We start from the raw sequence: 18,700 nt of genomic DNA, 5'->3' as shown, positions 1-18,700 counted from the left end.
GGGGCCCTTTACAATGAAGAAGGATGATATGATAGTTCCCTTCTTATAGTCTGGTGGCAAGGGGTCTCATTTGGGAGACCTACATTCTTGTTTGTACTCTCAAAGAGGAATTTTTACCCATATCTTCCCTCCTTTCAGATGAATTCCCTAAGCACCACACTTGGCTATTTTGGGATGAATCATTCTTTAACATCTTTTGAAACTGCTCCACTCTTTATAGAGGAAAAATTTAAGAATGGCTTTGTAGTACAGTGGTTGGGGCACTCATCTGAGAGGAGGGACACAGTGGTCCAAGTTCCTGTGCCAATTAATAATTATTTATAGAAAGTGAAAGAACCCTACCTCCTCAGTCAGAGTGCCATATATTCTAGTAGTTAGTGTACTCACCTGAGAGAGGGGAAGATTTTGGTTCAAACCTTTCTCCAGAGTGGAGATTGAATCTGTGTTTCTCACACCTGAAAGCATACCAAACATTAGATAAAAAGGAACCTAGCTTTTCATTTTCTTTCATTAAACAAAGGGTTAAGTACCTGAAATTAAACGGAAATATGTCATTATTGGTCAAATGATCCATAACAAGATTTTTCTGTTTTTTATTTGCTAAGTATTTTGAAAACTTTTAATTTGCCCTGAACTGGTTTAAAAAAAATGTCAGAACCGCCAATGAACCAAAAATCAGTTTTTCAATCAACTCTGCTTATGAGATATTATCTTTCTGTCATGAAAACGATGACAGAACTCTCATTGATATTAGTGGGAACAAGATTGGGTCAAGATTGGGTTGAAAAATAACAAAGAACATAAAAAAGCCATACTGGCACAGACCAAAGGTCCATCTAGCCTAGTATCCTGTCTTCCCACAGTGGTCAATGCATTAGAACGGTTGTATGTAAGGCATAGAAAGCTATTTACAAGGAATGAATCCCTTAGCACCTACATGAAAAAGTGTTGTTTTATTCATTTTGGGTCTTTGTCTCACATGGTGCTCCATATGTGGACTTTGGAAGATTGAGAGCTAATGTGCAGTAGCATTAATTCACACCTCATGTACTGTACATCCTTAAGTATACATTTAGAGTTGGACTGTACCAGTAAATCATAACTCTAATACAAAGCCACAGATTCCTTGGAAGGCTCCAGGAAGTGTAGTGCTTTAATGAGATCTCCTGAAATTTATTGTGGATAGTAGATGCTGTGCCATCCCTTAACTGTGCAGCTTGTTTCCCCCTCCACAGCAGGTCCAGTTGTGGGTGATGGCCTTGCTTCTTTGCTTTTTTTTTTTTGGTGTGTGGTTGCTTTTGCCTTATAGTTGCTTGTCAAAATCTTTCTTCTAAAGAGCAGAGACTTGTGATTGTGGCTGCACCCACTGTGGGAGCGTAGCAGAAAGAGGGAGAAAAGCACATCAGCTGCCCTCTTTCACATGTATCTGCACAATGCTCAACTAAAGTGTGATGTGGATAACTTAATGATGTTAGAAGAACCTTAATTTTCTGCATTTCCTGTTTTTTTTTCTGTGCCTAAAATGCAATGTTAAATTCTCTTTCTACCTGCAAAATCCTGTTTTCAGGTGTTTTTGAGTTACTAGTGAACTGAACAGATCTTGAACTGCTGCAAGAGTATAATGATTTTCATTCTCAGATAACACAAAAACAGATGAAAGTATTTGCCTCAGGAAATCTTCGGCTGTAGTTTGAGACCAGGCATGGAAAATGTCAATTTCAACGGTGAATTTTGGGGAGAGAGAATATGAAAAACAAGAAGTTTAATGAAAGGTCTAATGCAGTGTATAGGTGAACAAGAAAGGGGATAATGTCTGCTGTGTTTAATATATTTATTTGGTTTTCGTTTGCTTATAAGAATGTAACGCAATAAAAATTTCCATGTACATAATGTTGTACAGTGGAGCATTAGATAAACTCAGCTGTATGTATTAAACAATATCCAATTGTTCAAAGTGTCTAGTATTACTCTTTGATCGAGCCTTGTTGCTAATTAAGATACATAGTGCCATCTTTTTGTGTGCTCACTTGCTTTATTTACATTATGTCCAACAGCTTGGTGTTCTATTTTATCCAAACAAACAGTTGTCCATACAGCTGCTAAAGGAAACCTACTAAAAATGTAATTGAAGGAATGCTGAGACAGAATCCCTCTCTGTCTTCACCACTAATGTACTTACCTCTGAAGTATGTGGGCAGGAATTACAAAACTGGGAATCTTATGATTTCTGCAAAAAGGAGAAATAGATTATTCTTTTAATATACATAGACATTAAAAAGTTTATTAACATTAAGAAACAAATTCTTCAAGTGATTGCTCATGTCCATTCCATGTAGGTGTGTGCATGAAGCGCATGCATCGTTGGAAGATTTTCCCTTATAGTATTCATTGAGCCAGCAGGGTAGCCCTCTGGAGTGGCGCCACTATATCAGCTAATATATATCCCTGCTGGCCCTCCACCCCATCAGTTCTTTCTTACCGCTCGTGATGGCTGTTGAAAAATGCTTTGCTTTTGCTCTGTAAGCGCCTCTTCCTTGCTGTTCAGTTCGTTGTTAAAGTTTTCACAGTTCTTTGTTTCTTAGGGTATGTCTACACTAGCCCCCTAATTCGAACTAGGGAGGCTAATGTAGGCATTCGAAGTTGCAAATCAAGCCCGGGCTTTAAATATCCCACGCTTGATTTGCATCTTCCCGGCCGGTTGCCATTTTTTGAAATTTACAAGTCCGGACTAACTGCCTGCGTCTACACGCGGCAGGGACCCGGTAGTTCCAATTAAAGCCCCTAAATCGAACTACCTGTTATGCCTCATTCCAGGAGGAATAACAGGTAGTTCGAACTAGGGCTTTAATTGGAACTACCGGGACCCTGCCGCGTGTAGACGTGGGCAGTTAGTCCGGACTTGTAAATTTCAAAAAAAAAAAAAAAAAAAAAGGGGGGGGCAACCGGCTGGAAGATAAAAATCAAGCGCAGGATATTGAAATCCCAGGCTTGATTTGCAACTTCGAATACCTACATTAGCCTCCCTAGTTCGAACTAGGGGGCTACTGTAGACATACCCTTATTGAGTAATTAATGGTTGTCAGCAATTAAGTGTAGGACTTAGTGAGTAGTTCTTAGCCTCAGGGCTTGCCTCATGTCCCTGGTGCATCCGGCAGGGCATGCCCGGGCCCCGAGGTGTCAAGCTCTGGGGGGACCCTCTTGGAGCCTGCCTGGGGGGACCCTCTTGGAGCCTGCCTCAAGTGCCTTGACAAAGGCCACTTGTCTGAGGCTTGTAAGATGTGCAAAGCCTTCAAACCATGCACTAAAAAGGGAGAGGGAGTCTCGCTCAAGATTAGCCCCATGGAAGCAGCTCAGTGCTGGCATCTGACCCAGCACCAGTGACTCCAGCACTGACTTCAGTGCGGGAGCCACCTAGTTAGTCAAGTGCCTTTCTGGCACTGCGCAGGCCTCGGCACCAGTCTCAGTTCCTGGTGATGCAGAAAAAGAGACCTTTGAGGCATGTGCCCTCCGTGTGCCCTCAGGTGGGGCATGTGGCACCAGGAAAGCACGGCACCTGGACCACCGATGTCGGGTCGACACTGCTCTGAAACCCTAGTCCAGTGGTGGATCTCCTGGACCCTTTCCACTATGGACACCTTTGAGGCAGTGAGGGACCTGATTGAGTTGACCTCATCCCTGTCCTCGGTACTGGGTCCAGCTAAGGAACATGACAACAAATGGAACCAGACTGACACACCCAGTGCTCTGGCCCTGGAGGAGAGAAGTACCATCGTCTTTGACTCTGGTGCCAGGCACGGTACAGCCCCTGGTGATGGCACCGGCCCTGGCTTCCCCCTCAACCCAGACACCAATGCCAGAGTTGGTACTGGCACAGGGCCTCACGTGGAACCAACCTGGGTGCTGGGCCCCTCAGATGTAACACCAAGTGGCCCTTCTTCACTTCCAGCCATTCCTCCACTTCCCCGTCAACCCTGGGGGAAGTCTGAATCCATGGCCCAGCATGCCTTGCGCCAGGAGTCACCAACTGCCTCTCTACCATCCTGATTGATGTCTGAATACTCAACTGATTCAGAGGCGGTATCAGTTTAGTCTTCCTTGGGTTTCAGATCAAGGTCACGGCACCAATCTTATTCCTGTGACCGGTCCTGGCACTGCAGTATGTCCGTGCAACACCACCAACGTTCTTGGCCTCCACAGCTCCAGGCCCAAGCTCAATGCCCTTTTTGGACCCCCTGGGCCTACCACCAAAGCCAGGGTGCAGGTCCCTCTAGGCTGGGGTTGGTTTACTCCGGGCCCAGGGCTCCCCTTTAGCGACTCCACGGACCTGTTTCCTAATATTGGAACAGTCTCCTCCCTCGGAGCAAGCCTCACCTGGACCTATGGCAGAGAGAGGTCCATCTGTCTCCCAGCCCTCTATTGTGGCCTCATCAGCAGCTTCCCAGGTCCCCTTGTGGATCCCTGAGTAGGAGGTGGTGAGGATGAAGGGGTCATCCTTCTCTTTACCTGACGAGGCCCTTGGTGGGCCCCTTCCTTCCATGCCTGCTACGGACTCTAGGTCCCATGAGGACCTCCTCTTTCTCCTGGCCCAGAGTCTGGAAGTACAGGCCGATAGTCAGAAGATTTGGACCCTACGGTTATCATTCTCCAATCCAACACCCCCACCAGAGTTACCCATCAACAAGATCATAACGAAGTTCATGAAGGCCCTCTGGTAAACCCCAGCTTCTAGTCTTCCGATCAATAAAAAGGTCAAGTGGAGGTACTTTGTACTGCAGGAGGGGAACAAACACCTCTTTGCCCACCTGCCCCCAGGATCCATGGTTGTCCAGGCAGTAAACCAGAGCAAGAGGCAAGGCCAACCGAGTGCTATGCCAAAAAATAGGGATGCCAAAAAGATGGACCTCTTGGGCAGGAAGACCTATGCCCCAGGAAGCTTATAGCTCTGCATAGTGAATTAGCAGGTCCTGATGAGTTGTTACGTGTATAATATACGGGCTGCTATGGAGAAGTTCAGTGAACTGCTCACCAGGGACTCCCAATCTGTAGGTTCCTTTTGGAGGAGGGCAGGCTAATTTCCCAAGCTGCCCTACAACCTGCCCTAGACGCCATGGATGCAGTGGCCTGCACCCTGGCCATGGGACTGGTCTTGCGCTGCAGCTCATGGCTGCAGGGATCTGGCATCCCTCCTGAGCTCCAGGCTACTATTAAGGGCCTCTCCTTTGAAGGGCCGTCCCTGTTCTCTGAACAGACTGATCAGCATCTGCACGGCCTTAAAGATACTTCCCCCCAAAAAAAGATACTTCACACCCCAGCTCCCCAGAGACATTCTCTCCTGGGTAGGAACCCCTCTATGTCCGCACAAAAGGGCATGAGTGGACTTCCCACTGTAGAGGGAGAAATGGGGACAGAAGGAATAATAGGTGCTGTTCCCTCCCTGCCTTGGATCAGAGCCGGGGTCCCTCCAGCAAGCTCTTGGGGCCCTGTTAAGGATTTTGAGGATATGCCTGAGGGACAGCCTACCAGCCTCCTCCTTCCAGTTCCAGGATTGTCTGTTTATTCACCTTCCACCATGCCTGGGAGTCCATTCCCTCAGACCAATGGGTCCTAAAGATGGTGGGGAGGGGATATTCTATCCCTTTCCTTTCACCCACCCATCCCCTTGCCTGTTCCCTCTTTAGGGACCCCCTCTCAGAAGTATCTCTTCTGGGAGGAGGTGCTGCAGCTCCTAAGAGTGGGGACATCCAAAGTGGTCCCCCAAGAGTTCATGGGTTAGGGTTTTTACTCCCGGTACTTCCTGGTTCCCAAGGTAAAAGTGGGGTTTTGACCCATTCTAGACCTCAGGGAACTCAATGCCTCAGTCTCCAAGGTCAGGTTCAAGATGGTGACCCTGATGTCCATCATCGCATACCTAAATCCTGGAGATGGGTATGCTGCCCTTGATCTAAAAGACACCTACTTCCATATTTCCATTGCCCCTCACCATAGATGGTTCCTCTGCTTTATGGTTGGCCTGGACCAATGCCAGTTTATGACCCTCCCCATTGGCCTTTCTGCAGCCCCTCAGAGGTTCATGAAGTATATGGCCATAGTTGCTGCCATCCTGAGAAAGCAGGGCGTCCAAGTGTTCCCTTACCTGGACGACTGGCTCATCCAGAGCCCCTCGTTGGATCAGCTGCTGGCCCACATTGCCCTGGTATGAGAACTCTTCTGGGAACTGGTTTTTCTACCGAATGTGGCCAAGTATATCCTGCTCCCCACTCAGGTCATAGAGTTCAGGAAAACTCCGCGTCAGCTGGACTCCATCTCAACCTTGGCCTCCCTGCCCAGGTCACGTTTTCTGGCTGTCAGAGAAGCTGTTGTAACCATATGGGTGTTCCTAATGGTCATGTCCATAAACTGCACGCGTCTGCTGGAACACATGGCTGCTTGCATGCCAGGTTTCACATGTGCCCTCTACAGTTGTGTCTGGTGCTGGTGGGGATCTGACAAAGGGTTCTGGGGTCGGCTGATCCCAGTCTAGACTACTGTGCTGTGCCGACAATCAGCTGATCGGCACAGCACAGCGGCCATTTTGATGTAAATGAAGTGGCGATTATTTAAATCGCTGCTTCATTTTGCTATGTCTAGTAAACTCATCTACATGGCTTCGTCAATGGAGCCATGTAGTCTAGCCATACCCGAAGTGTCCCAGGTTCTGCTCCCTCATGGGGCTGGGTCGGGGATCACTGCAAGATGCACTCATTATTACAAGGGGCTGCTTTTTGTGTTTCTGCCCTTCCCACTGGTATGCAAGGTGCTCCTGCAGCTTCAGGAGTTCAGGGCCTGTCTAATTCTCATTGTGCTCTCATGGCCCAGACAGTATTGGTTCATGTTCCTGCTGAGCCTATGTTATGAGAGGTAGATAGCCCTCCTGTTGGACCCGGATGTGATAATGCAGGACTTTGACAGGCTCTGCCACCTGAACCTGCAGTCCCTGTACCTGATGCCCTGGAAGCTCCATGGCTGAAAACAGCGGATCTGCAGTGCTCGGAGTGGGTGCAGGAGATACTGTTAGGAAGTAGAAAACCTTCCACTAGGACGAACTACTTGACTAAGTGGAAGCATTTCTCTGTCTGGTCTACCCAGAAAGTGGTATCACCTATGAATGTCCAGGTCCTGCTGATCCTGGATTACTTACCGGACCTCAGAATCCAATCCTCCTTGTCAATTAAGGTGCACCTAGCAGCCATCACAGCATTTCATCTGGGCTCACAGGGCAAGACACTCTTCATGGACCCAGTGGTCTATTGGCTCCTGAAGGGATTGGACAGGCTTTATCCACATCTCTGTCGTCTGGTCCCTCAGCAGGACCTTAACCTGGTTCTGACCAGACTCATGGGCCCTCCCTTTGAGCCCCAAGCAACATATTCACTGTCGCACCTTTCCTGAAAAGTGTCTTTCCTGGTGGCTATCACTTCGGCCAGATGTGTATCCGAACTTTAGCGTTTCATTTAGATTGGACAGAGCCCTTCCATAAGTCCCTTCAGCCGTTTATAGCAATTGCGGAATGGTTGAAGGGGCAGCTGGTCTCCGCACAGAGGATTTCTTTGTGGATCACATCCTGTATCAAGGAGTGTTATGAGCTGGCCAGAGTGCTAACTCCTCCCCTCGCAGCTCACTCTACTAGGGCACAGGCCTCCTCTACAACCATTGTGACTCAGGTCCCTATTCCAGACATTTGTAGGGCTGCCACATGGTCTTCGGTCCACACTTTTGCAAATCATTATGCCTTGGCCCATCAGCCTAGGGAGGACGCAGTCTTGGGTAGGGCTGTCCTCTCTTCAGTTGAAAGTTAGAGAACTCCGATCCTGCCTCCTGGGGTTTTTGCTTTGGAGTCACCTGCATGGAATGGAAATGAGCAATAACTCAGAGAAAACAAGGTTACTTGCCTTTCATAACTGTTGTTCTTCAAGATACATTGCTCATGTCAATTCCAAATCTCACCCACTTCCCCTTCTTCGGATTAGTCTGGTAAGAAGGAACTCTGAGGGGGTGGAGGGCCAGCAGGGGTATATATTAGCTGAGATAGCGGTTCCATTCCAGGGGGGGTCCCCTGTTGGCTTAACGGATACTGCTAAGGGAAAATCTTCCGACGACACATGCATGCAGCACACGCACACCTACATGGAATGGACACAAGTAGCACATCTTGAAGAACAACAGTTACAAAAAGTAATTAACCTTTTTTTTACACTTCTTAATTTAGTGCCAATATAATTGGTTCTGTCATTCTATTTTATTTAAAATGCTTGTTCCGCTGAACGATTGAAAAGACTAGCCCTTTTGCCTGTATTTTTTAAAAAGTTTAAAAATCAAATCTGTTCTGCAGAAATTGCATTTGGAGAGACAAAGACAAAACATTTCAAGCACAGTGTTTTTAAAGAAATCACTTCTAATTACATATGCAAGCACATCTGCTTACTATGAAGGTGTAGTTACATAACTGATTATGGTGACAATTGAGTTGTTCTCAGAAATGATTATCCCTCTATCCACTCAAAATGGTCTGTTTTGTTATTTATGAAAAAGAAATTGTAAATACTTTTGCTATTAAGCACAATCTTTTGAAAATTAGAAGTAAATGCAATTGAGAGATAAATCTTAAAACTTAAATCTTAAGGGAAAAAATGAATGAGCATTATGTTTAGCATATTCTGATCTATTTGTCAGGATCCACACAAAACACTAAAAAGAACAATGTTGGATATTGTTACTGTCTATTTGGGAACTTTAGAAATACAGTTTGTATTATTTCCTTAATTGTATAAAATTGCCTTCAAGGCATATTGTTTACCTGACATACTGCATTTGACATACTGTGGGATAAATTTGTACCTGTGACAATTTTTAATCAGGTCATTTTTAATAATTTGTGGCTTATCTGTCCACTGTTTTCTCATGCCAAAATAATATTTCTGAAACAACGATTTTATTGGGAGCTTTATCTCAAAAAGGAGTTGAGGATTAAGCCTCAAATTACCAAATTCATAAGATACTGGTAAACATTATAAAACATACATTGTTTACCTGATAAGTTAAAATGTACCTAAACTAATGATTATATATGACACTTGGACACAATATTAAAAGGGAGTCATTTACATAATAAAATGCAATGATGTCTTCTGAACTATTACAGACAGTTGTGTATAAAGTATAATATATAGGGCTGCAAAGCAATTTAAAATTGTGATTAATTGCACGAATAATCATGCTGTTAAACAATAATAGACTCATTTATTTAAATATTTTTGGATGTTTTCTACATTTTCAGATATTCATTTAATTTATTTTTGAATGAAATGTAGTACATTTCAATTGGCTTTTGTATTCTATTGTTTAACAGTTCAATTAAAATTGTAATTATGATTAAGCTTTTTAGTTAGAAGTAATTTTTTAAATTTAATTGTATGAATTAACTCTGTGATTAAGTGACCATCCTAATTATATATAATAGAAATGTCTATGAAAAGCCCTTATAATAATATTGACTGAATGACAGTAGTTAATTTTAAAGCAAACAGCAAAAGCCGTTGGATCAGTTCAATATTTCAAACTTTCCCAGTGCTCCTTGATGGATTCCAGTGAAAGTGTGATGATTCTGCTGAAAGGCTAAATGGTTTTCTTACTATGTGTTGTGTATAGAGACTTGATGTCTTTTTCTTTTGTTTTAGAATTACATGTAATGTCTACTATTGTTCTTCTCTTTCATATTTAATTACAGCAATTACTATAGTATGCAGAGGCAAAATTCCCATTGAAATTAAAGCTTTTGAAATCAATGGATAATTCTGTTCCTTCATTAAACTACTATAGCGTTATAACTTAAAAATTGCATAAATGTATTTCAAAGAAAATAAAATCTATGTTCAAGTCTTGAAAACCTATATATAGCCTTTCAGTTTGGAGTAATATTTTAGTGGCAATCTCTCTCTCAGAAAGTTGGAGGCTGTAATAGAAATCTTGTCAGATTCTTATGCAGTCCAACAATGTTAACAACAAAAATGCAGCTGTTCTAAATAAAATGGTAGGTATTTGTTAAGCAGTGTAATTTCTGAGGTCAAGAAGGTAGTATTATTTATATATGAAAATTACTTTAAGAGGTATATTGTTAGTTTTATGGTTTTAGGCAGATTGGCTGTTACTAGGGAAAAGATAGTCTCCAGTTTTGGTAATTTCAACTCTGTAGTAATATATCATGTTCATTATTTATTTGACAGGTCACAATTTCAGAATCACAACAATGTGACTTGTACCAAACTTTATTGCCATTTCATTAATCAGCACAATTGTAGTTATAAGGTTATTTAAGTATTCAAGAGACATAAAGTTATATGAGCAGTATTTCTAGAATACAAAGGCAAAATGAACAACCTGTTCTCCTGTTTCTTTGTAATATGTTTTAACAAATGTAATTTTCTTTCAACAATGAGCGTGCTTAAATCAGTCTTTAAATTTCGTGGATAATCAAATGTCATGCTTGTCTCTGAACAGATAAAGGAGCGTATTCATGTGGTTAGAAATAGTAGCCTTTTGTTTACAGTTGCTAGGGGTCTTTAAAAAAATTACCACTGACAGAGTAATCTTAAATAAATTCTACCACATCAGAACACAGAAGGGTTGCATGTTATCCATTACACTGGATGGTCACATTAGCAGAACCTCTCTTCACTTTTGTCTAATAGATATACTTGAGAAAAAGGAGATACTGGCTTTTAAACAACAGTGGTTAGCACAAGGATAGAAAGGAGTGAGGCAGACCAGCCATATACTCCCCCATCTCATGACCCACCTTTTAAAAAAATATTTCAGAATGGACCTTCCCCAACCCCAAAAAAGTTTTTTCCAGTTTAAGTCCTGAAAATGAATTAGTTAGAGTGGAGAGTGAGATGTCTTCATTTTTTCTTAGCAGTCAAGACTACAGATTGGGTCAAGTGGTTTAAAACTAATACTAATAGTTTGCTGTTTTTAACATCTTCCCACCTTTGCTCCCTTTTCATTATTTTTGTCCTCCTCCTGGCTCCTCCCCACCCTCCTAAAATACTCCAGAGCACCAAATAGGTGAAGGATACAGATTCAATTTTCAACCTAATCTCCACCTCTTTATCCTTCATTTGTGAGCTCAGGATTGGGTCTGTTGTAAGGCTACTGCAAATAAGTAATCTTTTCATTATTTTATTCTGGTATTCTTTATTTTCCTCATACATTTAAACTAAGTTGCATAAGTATTTACATGTGAGAGCATGTATAAATTCAAAATTACGTTGTTCATGCCAGTATCCAATTTGTGTGTGTGTGTGTGTGTGTGTGTGTGTAGTTTCTATAATTACTTACTCAGCTTTGATATGTGCACATGATTCTGCAGCTACACAATTCATTTTGATATGTGCACATGATTCTGCAGCTACACAATTCATTTTTTCCAAGATGGCACAAAATTCAATATTTTTGCTATGGAATTTGCCGTATTACCATTTTCCTGTAGTTTTGCCTTGCTCATGCAGGCCTGCAGCTGCTGTTTTCTGTTTGGCCTTCCTCACAATGTTGAGTTAATAACTGGTGCATGCTCTTTGTATGTTCTGTGGAGACAGTGTGAGAGACTGGCTTCTATCCAGGATGAATGAGAAGCAGAAGTGAATGTCGAAAGGAGAACAGCATAGAAGTCCTATTCTTAAGTAGCTGAGGAGATGAGTTTGTAATAACAGCCACTAGGCTCACTTTCCCCCATTTCTCCCAAGCACACAGGGAGGAAAGAAGAGTCAAGGCCCAGTATGTAGAGTCAGGCTTCTGGGATAACACAGTGAAAAAATATGCTCAAACATACTTATGAATTAATTTTACATCAGTGAATATTTTTAACTATGAGCCATAATTGTCTGTGTTTTGTGTGAGAAATGAGAATGGATAGTATTGCATGTCAGTAGACTAAATTAATGTTGCCATGGAAAGTAGGGAATGGAATACAGAGGCTACTGCTGCAGAATTTGATCCCATTGTACTTCTGAGTACCCAAGGACCTGTGTGTGTGTGTGTGTATGTGTATGTATATGGGTATTGGATGCATTGTCAGAACTGCCTGAAAGTGTGTTGTCCACTAAGCTAGTCTATTGAGGAAATGGGCCCTAATGCTAATACAATTTGTTAAAGTGCTGAAGTAGTGGTTCACTAGTGGTCCACAATGGTCTTGCACGTGGGCTGCGGGGAGCCTGCGTTAGCACTCCCACCCCCATCCGCCCATGAGGCTGGAGTGCCAGGATAGGCTTCCCGCTTTGTGTGGGGGAGTGAGACTGTGAGACAGATCTGGCTGGCAGGGGCAGTAAGTGGCTTCATGCACTGCTACTCCTCCCCCCAACTAGAGGAATGGCAGCGCAGGAAACTGCTCACCCGAAGGCTTTCCCTGCTTCTTCCATTGGCCAGAATCACAGACCCCACACTCCTCCATCCTGCTCCTCATAGACTCATAGACTCATAGACTTTAAGGTCAGAAGGGACCATTATGATCATCTAGTCTGACCCCCTGCACCGTGCAGGCCACAGAATCTCGCCCACCCCTCTTAGAATAATCCTCTCCCTTCCTTCTACCGATACTCCGCTCCTGCACCTTACTTCCTGATGAGATCCCCCACCCTTGCCTGCACCATTTTGTCCTCATGGGTACTTGGCTTGTGGTCCACAGAAAGGTCTGCATTGAACAAGGTGGGCCACAGGCCAAAAAGTTTGAGAACCACTGTGCTAGAGGCATATGAAGAAGAACGTGCCTTTATCTGTAAAACCATAAAAAGCATCATTGGGGTTGACTGTGAAATCCTATGTGCATGGATGTACAAGAGATTTACATGGATAGCTCTGTTAGTGTTAACAAGTTTTATACTTAACCCACGTCTTGCTCCGTGGAAGAATATCCCCCTTTTGTATACTTAACTAGCTGGCACAGTGGAATTGCATTAAAAATACTGTTAATCCTCTAAGCTCAATTTTCTGGCTTTTATTGGTGCATTTACATAGTTTTAACAAATGTTTAGTTGTCCAATTTCATTGTAGATTGTTTAATATTCTAGCAATGCATTGAGGCAGGTATTTGTTTAAATGCAGCTGACTTTGATTTTTGTTGTTTTCTGCTTTATTCAATAGGGTGGGCTGAGTGCCCAGGCTTTTGTTCGAATTGAGATACAGGACATTAATGATAATCAACCTATTTTCAACCCACCCAGCTATGTGACAAGCATCAGTAGTCAAACACACCCAGGAACAGAGATCATCAATGTCATTGCCACAGACAGGGATTCAGGGATATATGGAGTTGTGACATATGAGCTGGTTCCAGGAGAATTTTCTTCCCTTTTCACAGTGGATACTACTTCAGGTACAGTATACATGTGAGAGCCAGAAATTGTAAGAAAATCTAACACACTCTGTCACATTTTTCTTTGAAGTTTGATTTCCTTATTTAGACTCAAGTCATAAAATCAGGTGTTAGACCCTGTGCCATATGTGGAAGATATTTTTGGCTTGTTTGTATTGTATATTTTTTTGGTTTATTTTTTGTTGGTTTGTGTTGTGAGCAAATGTTAAGTGAGCTTTACATCTGCTGGAATAAATAGAGCTCTAGAATGTGTCTCATAGCAGCTGATGCAATTTTTTTTAGCATTTTAAATTGGAAATTACAGGTTGGACTTCCCTGGTCTGGTACCCTTGGGACCTTACTGGTCCCAGATGAGGAATTTTGCAGGCCCAGGTGAGGTCATTTCTGGCTCCCCTGTGACCAGCCTTGTTCCCCCCACCCTAGCCTGCCCAGTAAGCCCTACCTACTGGGCTTTCTGGCTCCTCCCCCCGACACAGCTGGGCCACGCGCCAGGCTTCCAGTCCTGCTGCATCATGCTGTACTTCCCTCCCACGCAGGCAGGGAGCCATGCTCCGCCTATCCTCCCCTCCCTCAACCCATGGTGAGACTCTCTGATCCTGGAACATCACCATGGATGTTGCCAAACTAGAGAGTCCCGGTTTATAGAGGTGCAACCTGTGATGCATTTCTGCCATGCTTACGATATACACTTCATACATTATGTTAATGCTTAAGATAATAAAGACTTACCTCGAGTGATTTTTACTGAGACACAGTCTCTCACTGCACCAACAAGGAGCCCTCTCATCCAGCCTTCTGCTCCCTCCATCTATCAAATAAGACCCTTCCTCATAGCCTTTCAAGGTATGCCACAACACATTTCCCTGCATACTGACAGTCTTTGTTACCCACCAATTGCTCTCACTTCTAATTCCATGTCTTGGCTTGAATTCAGCTGTCAGCTTCGTGAGTGTCCTTTCCTGCTCCTTACTTCTTGACCTGACAGTCTCCCCCATTCTAGCTTGAGGGAATAGTTTGAAACCCACATCTGGGGGCCTTGAATCATATTTGTAGTGAAAGCAAAGGCAAGAGGACATTCTTGATAGGGTGAATGCAAGTCAGGATTAATTATTTCTAAGACACTTTAAATATACCTTGCCTTCATAGAACTCACTCTTTTACCACTGCCAAAACAGCAATCCCTCATGGTTTTTAGGGTTTGTTTGTTTGGGGGGGAGGGGTTGGTAACCCTGGCAAATTCTCCAGTGCCTAATGTATTAAACACTAGGAGCGCTAACCATTGCCCTAAGTATACTGATCTTTCAATATTTGCTTGTAATATTTGGGAACTAAACCAGAAGTGTACAGTTCAACTTGAAATTTAGTGTACGTATCCTTCCAGGAATGCATCCTGATCATCAATATTATATCTTGATTGACTGCCATTTAAGATTAGTTAACTTAGACATAGGGAATTATTTCATATGTTTTAATAATTTTGTTAGGGTGTGTGTGTGTGTTAGTTGTTTGGCATGGAAATCATCATAAGGAAATACTCTGTTCTCCCAAAATAATGCCTATTTGCATCCTGTGACATAACACCTAAAATATTCTGATGAACAGAAGAAACTAATCTTTTTAGGATGTTGGTCCATTTATCTTGGCTATTTCATAATTTACTTTAACTGTGGACCTTAACTGCTTGTCAAATCAGTCCCTCCTGGGGCATTATGGATGCCAAAAATATGTAGGTCAATCAATAATCAGGGAACTAGATCTCTATAATCATTTAACTGATTGTTTCAAAACTGCATCAGTGGCCTTGTCAGAGAGAGCCCCTGTAGGTTACTCAAGAAGAAATAGCTTTGTAATACTCCTTTCTCAAAGGCTTCTTCTCCCTTCAATTGTGGCCCGTTATCCTGATTTTTCCAGTTTGGATGCTTTGTATAAAGTAAATGTCATTTTTAAACATGAGGAACACCTATGTCATCAGTATCTTGTGGAACTATAATGATATTTTATCAAACAGAGACCAAAATTTTAATGAAATAACCTGAGGTCGTTATTGCTGGCACTTATAAATGAAAAACCATTTGTGTTGAAGACACTATTTCCTACCTTATAGCACTTGACATCTAATTGCATTTAATCAGACCTCATGATATCTGGCTGTTTTATTTTAATCTATTAATATTAATGCCGATGTGTCATTTTTGGTTTAAAAAAAGTGGGGGGAACACATGGTGTATATATGCTTTTTTTCCTTTTGCCTTCTTTCTGTCCACCTGAAGCAGTGTGTAGAATTACAGGAAAGCAGAAACTGTTTTTAGACTATTGATGATAAGTGACAAGAGCCCCTGAGATTGTTACACCACTTCCCAGAAATTCTGTGATCTTCTTGTGTTAAGTAGCTATGGAAGTTGATTGCTAGTACGAATCTGAAGCAAATTCTGTGGCTTGCTCTATGACAGCACAAAGACTGAGTTCCTTCTCTTCCTCATTTTCTAAGAGGTGGGAAAATGACCAGATGCACTTAGCATTTTACTTTTTTGTAAGAATCTCTCCTCTGCTTCCGATATTGGAGGGAGACCTAGTGTCATGGGGAGAAGATCTATAGAGACTGTCACAAATAGAACTTGTGTAGTGGGAATGGGGAGGAGATGCAAACTTGTACAATTTCTCCTCTCCCAAAAGCTATTTGAAAACATACTTAAAGGAGGTCATTTTTCTAGCTTTCACTGTGGACTTTCCCTTGAAGTCACTATTTTTGGCTTGTAAATCATACAATATTGTGGATTTTTAACATGGCAAGTCCCATCTCATTTTGATTTTTTTTCACTTTGCAAAGAAGGGATTAAGGAGATGACAAAGTTGTATGGGTATTTTAATGGTTGGGGTTGAAGCTTCTTGTGTATTTATTTTACTAATCAATTTCTTAATTTCTAAGTGATAACTGCAATTGTTGGAAATGTGTTCATGGATCAGGCAAGACAGTTAACTGTCTCTCTCTGATTTATTTTGTTAGTCCTTAAGTAGTTTTGTTTTCTTTGATATGTACGTGAGACAGACAATGGCATTTTCAGTTGTAGGAAAAGATATTACTAAATCCAAATTTTTTACTATCTGAGAATTATGGTAGTATAACAAAACTCATGTACCAGAAGAAGCTGTTCTCCAGGCCAAATGAGATTTTTATTGTACAGTGTACATAATGTGTTTGCTCCTGAGTTGAGCTAAGCTACAATAACACACGATCTCGAATTGCTATATTCAGGATTTATTGCACTTGCCAAAAAATAAATTTTTCTTTCTATTTTCTGAAAAAAATAATGGATAAGGGAATTACAAAATCTCTGCTTACTGAATATCACTTCCTGCCAACTATGGCTTTGCTAAGGAAACTATATCATTGTATTACCAAAACCATGTTTCACACAGTAAGCAAAGTATGTTCACAGTGTAAGAAATCTTCATGATCTATTGTTCATAGCAATTGACCAGAAATTGAATCAAGTTGGGCCTGATGCATAACCTGTTGAAGTCAATTGGAAAACAACATTTATTTCATTGGGCTCTGATTCAGGTTCACTGTGTGGTTTTTCTATATCAGATGGAACAAGAGTTTTTCATTAGGCAGTCACATACAGGCAGTCCCTGGGTTATGTGGATCCGACTTATGTCGGATTCCTACTTACGAACGGGGTGAGGGAACCCCGCACTAGCTGTGTACCCCCCCAGCAGACCGCCGAGACGCGCCGCGGCGGTCCCGCCGCCCGCGTCCTCCATGGTGAGAAAAGCCGCTCCGCGTCTCCCTGGTCTGCTGGGGGGGGGCGCAGCTAGTGCGCCTGCCTTCCCCCAGCAGACCACGCTTTTCTCGCCGACGCCTGGGGTAGAGCAGCTGGGGGGCTGCCAGGTTGGTCCCACAGCGCCGAGGTGGGGCGCTGTTGGACCAACCCAGCAGCACCCCAGCTGCTCTGCCCCAGGCGTGTTCGATTCAGCTGCTGCTGGTCAGTTTCAACAGCGGCTGAATCTGGATGCCAGTTCCGACTTACATACAAATTCAACTTAAGAACAAACCTACAGTCCCTATCTTGTACGTAACCCGGGGACTGCCCGTATACATATTCCAGTTAGGGATGTTAAATTGCGGGTAATTTGATTAATCAAGAGGGTGTCTCGACATTTGAAGTGTAGAAACAGCCCGATTTTTACTCTCTCCATGACCGCTTTTACACTTAGCATTTGCTTTTACAGTTCTTAGGTCGTTCATTGTTAGTTTTCAAGACTTCTTTGAGTAATTTAATTAAATGGTTATCCATTCATTCAAGTATTTGTAATAACAAACAAGAGGGTATTTCACTGGTTTCCATGAACTGAACACCTGAACTCAGTCACATACTAAACCCTTTTATCTAGTGTTATCTAATTACAGGAATGTACATAATATAAATATAATTTATGGGGCTTGTTTAATGTAAATGTAATATAATAGAAAACAACAATATATAGCTAGGTGGAAAAATACAATTAACATCTCTTTTAATATCTGCTATCACAAGTGAATTGGCCTGAATATTTACTACAGGTTGAACCTCCCTAGTCTGGCATTGTCAGCACCTGATCAGTCCAGAACAAGAGAATTTGCCAGACCAGGGAAGGTCTCCTGCCATTGGCCCTCAAGTTCATAACCCGCTGCTGGCAGGCTGCCTCAAGTTCATCACCCGCTCCTGCCTCACCCTCACCGTCACCCCCAGTCTGGCTCGGCTGCTTGCCCAGCTACTGCTGGCTCCCTAGGTGGCATGGGCTCTGGCTCCTGCAGCAGGCCTCTGGTCTTGTGTAGCCAAGAGCTCCGACCCTGGCCCCGCGCAGCTGTGGGAAGCTGCAGGGCTCTGATCCCGGCCCCATACAGCCCCAACCCCACACAGTCCCGGTCCCAGCCCCAGCCCCAGCCCTAGCCCCAGCCCCAGACAGCTGGGGAAAGCTGTGGGAAGCTGCAGGGCTCTGACCTTGGCCCCGTGCAGCCCCATCCCTGGCTCTGCACCACCAGGGGAAGCTGTGAGGCTCCAGCCCCATGCTTCCATGGGGTTCCGGCCTCGGTCCTGTACTCACAGAGGCTGCTGCAGGGCTCTGGCCCCTGTCCTGTGCTGTTCCCATCTGGGCTGCTGACCCTGATGCCCAGCCCAGCTGGCCCCTCCTGTCTCTCAGCTCCTGTGCTCTCCGGTCCAGGAGCATCCATGGTTCTGCCAGAATAGGGATGTTGCTGGACCAGAGAGTGCTGGATTTTGGAAGTACAACATGTACTACAGTTAACTTGTATTC

General features: G+C 43.2%; 1 protein-coding gene across 1 annotated transcript in view; it reads left to right on the top strand.

The window, feature by feature from the left end:
* Window positions 1–18,700, top strand: part of DCHS2 (dachsous cadherin-related 2) — a 190,054-nt gene that overhangs the window by 67,573 nt on the left and 103,781 nt on the right. Inside the window, exon 3 of the mRNA XM_025185469.2 lies at window positions 13,171–13,402. Coding sequence (XP_025041254.2) covers window positions 13,171–13,402 — 232 coding nt within the window. The remainder of the gene's footprint in view (window positions 1–13,170; window positions 13,403–18,700) is intronic.

This window comes from Pelodiscus sinensis, chromosome 5, assembly GCF_049634645.1.
Source record: "Pelodiscus sinensis isolate JC-2024 chromosome 5, ASM4963464v1, whole genome shotgun sequence".
Lineage (NCBI taxonomy): Eukaryota > Metazoa > Chordata > Testudines > Trionychidae > Pelodiscus > Pelodiscus sinensis.
The sequence above is the reverse complement of the archived record's forward strand: the minus strand, read 5'-3'. Positions and strand labels throughout refer to the sequence as shown.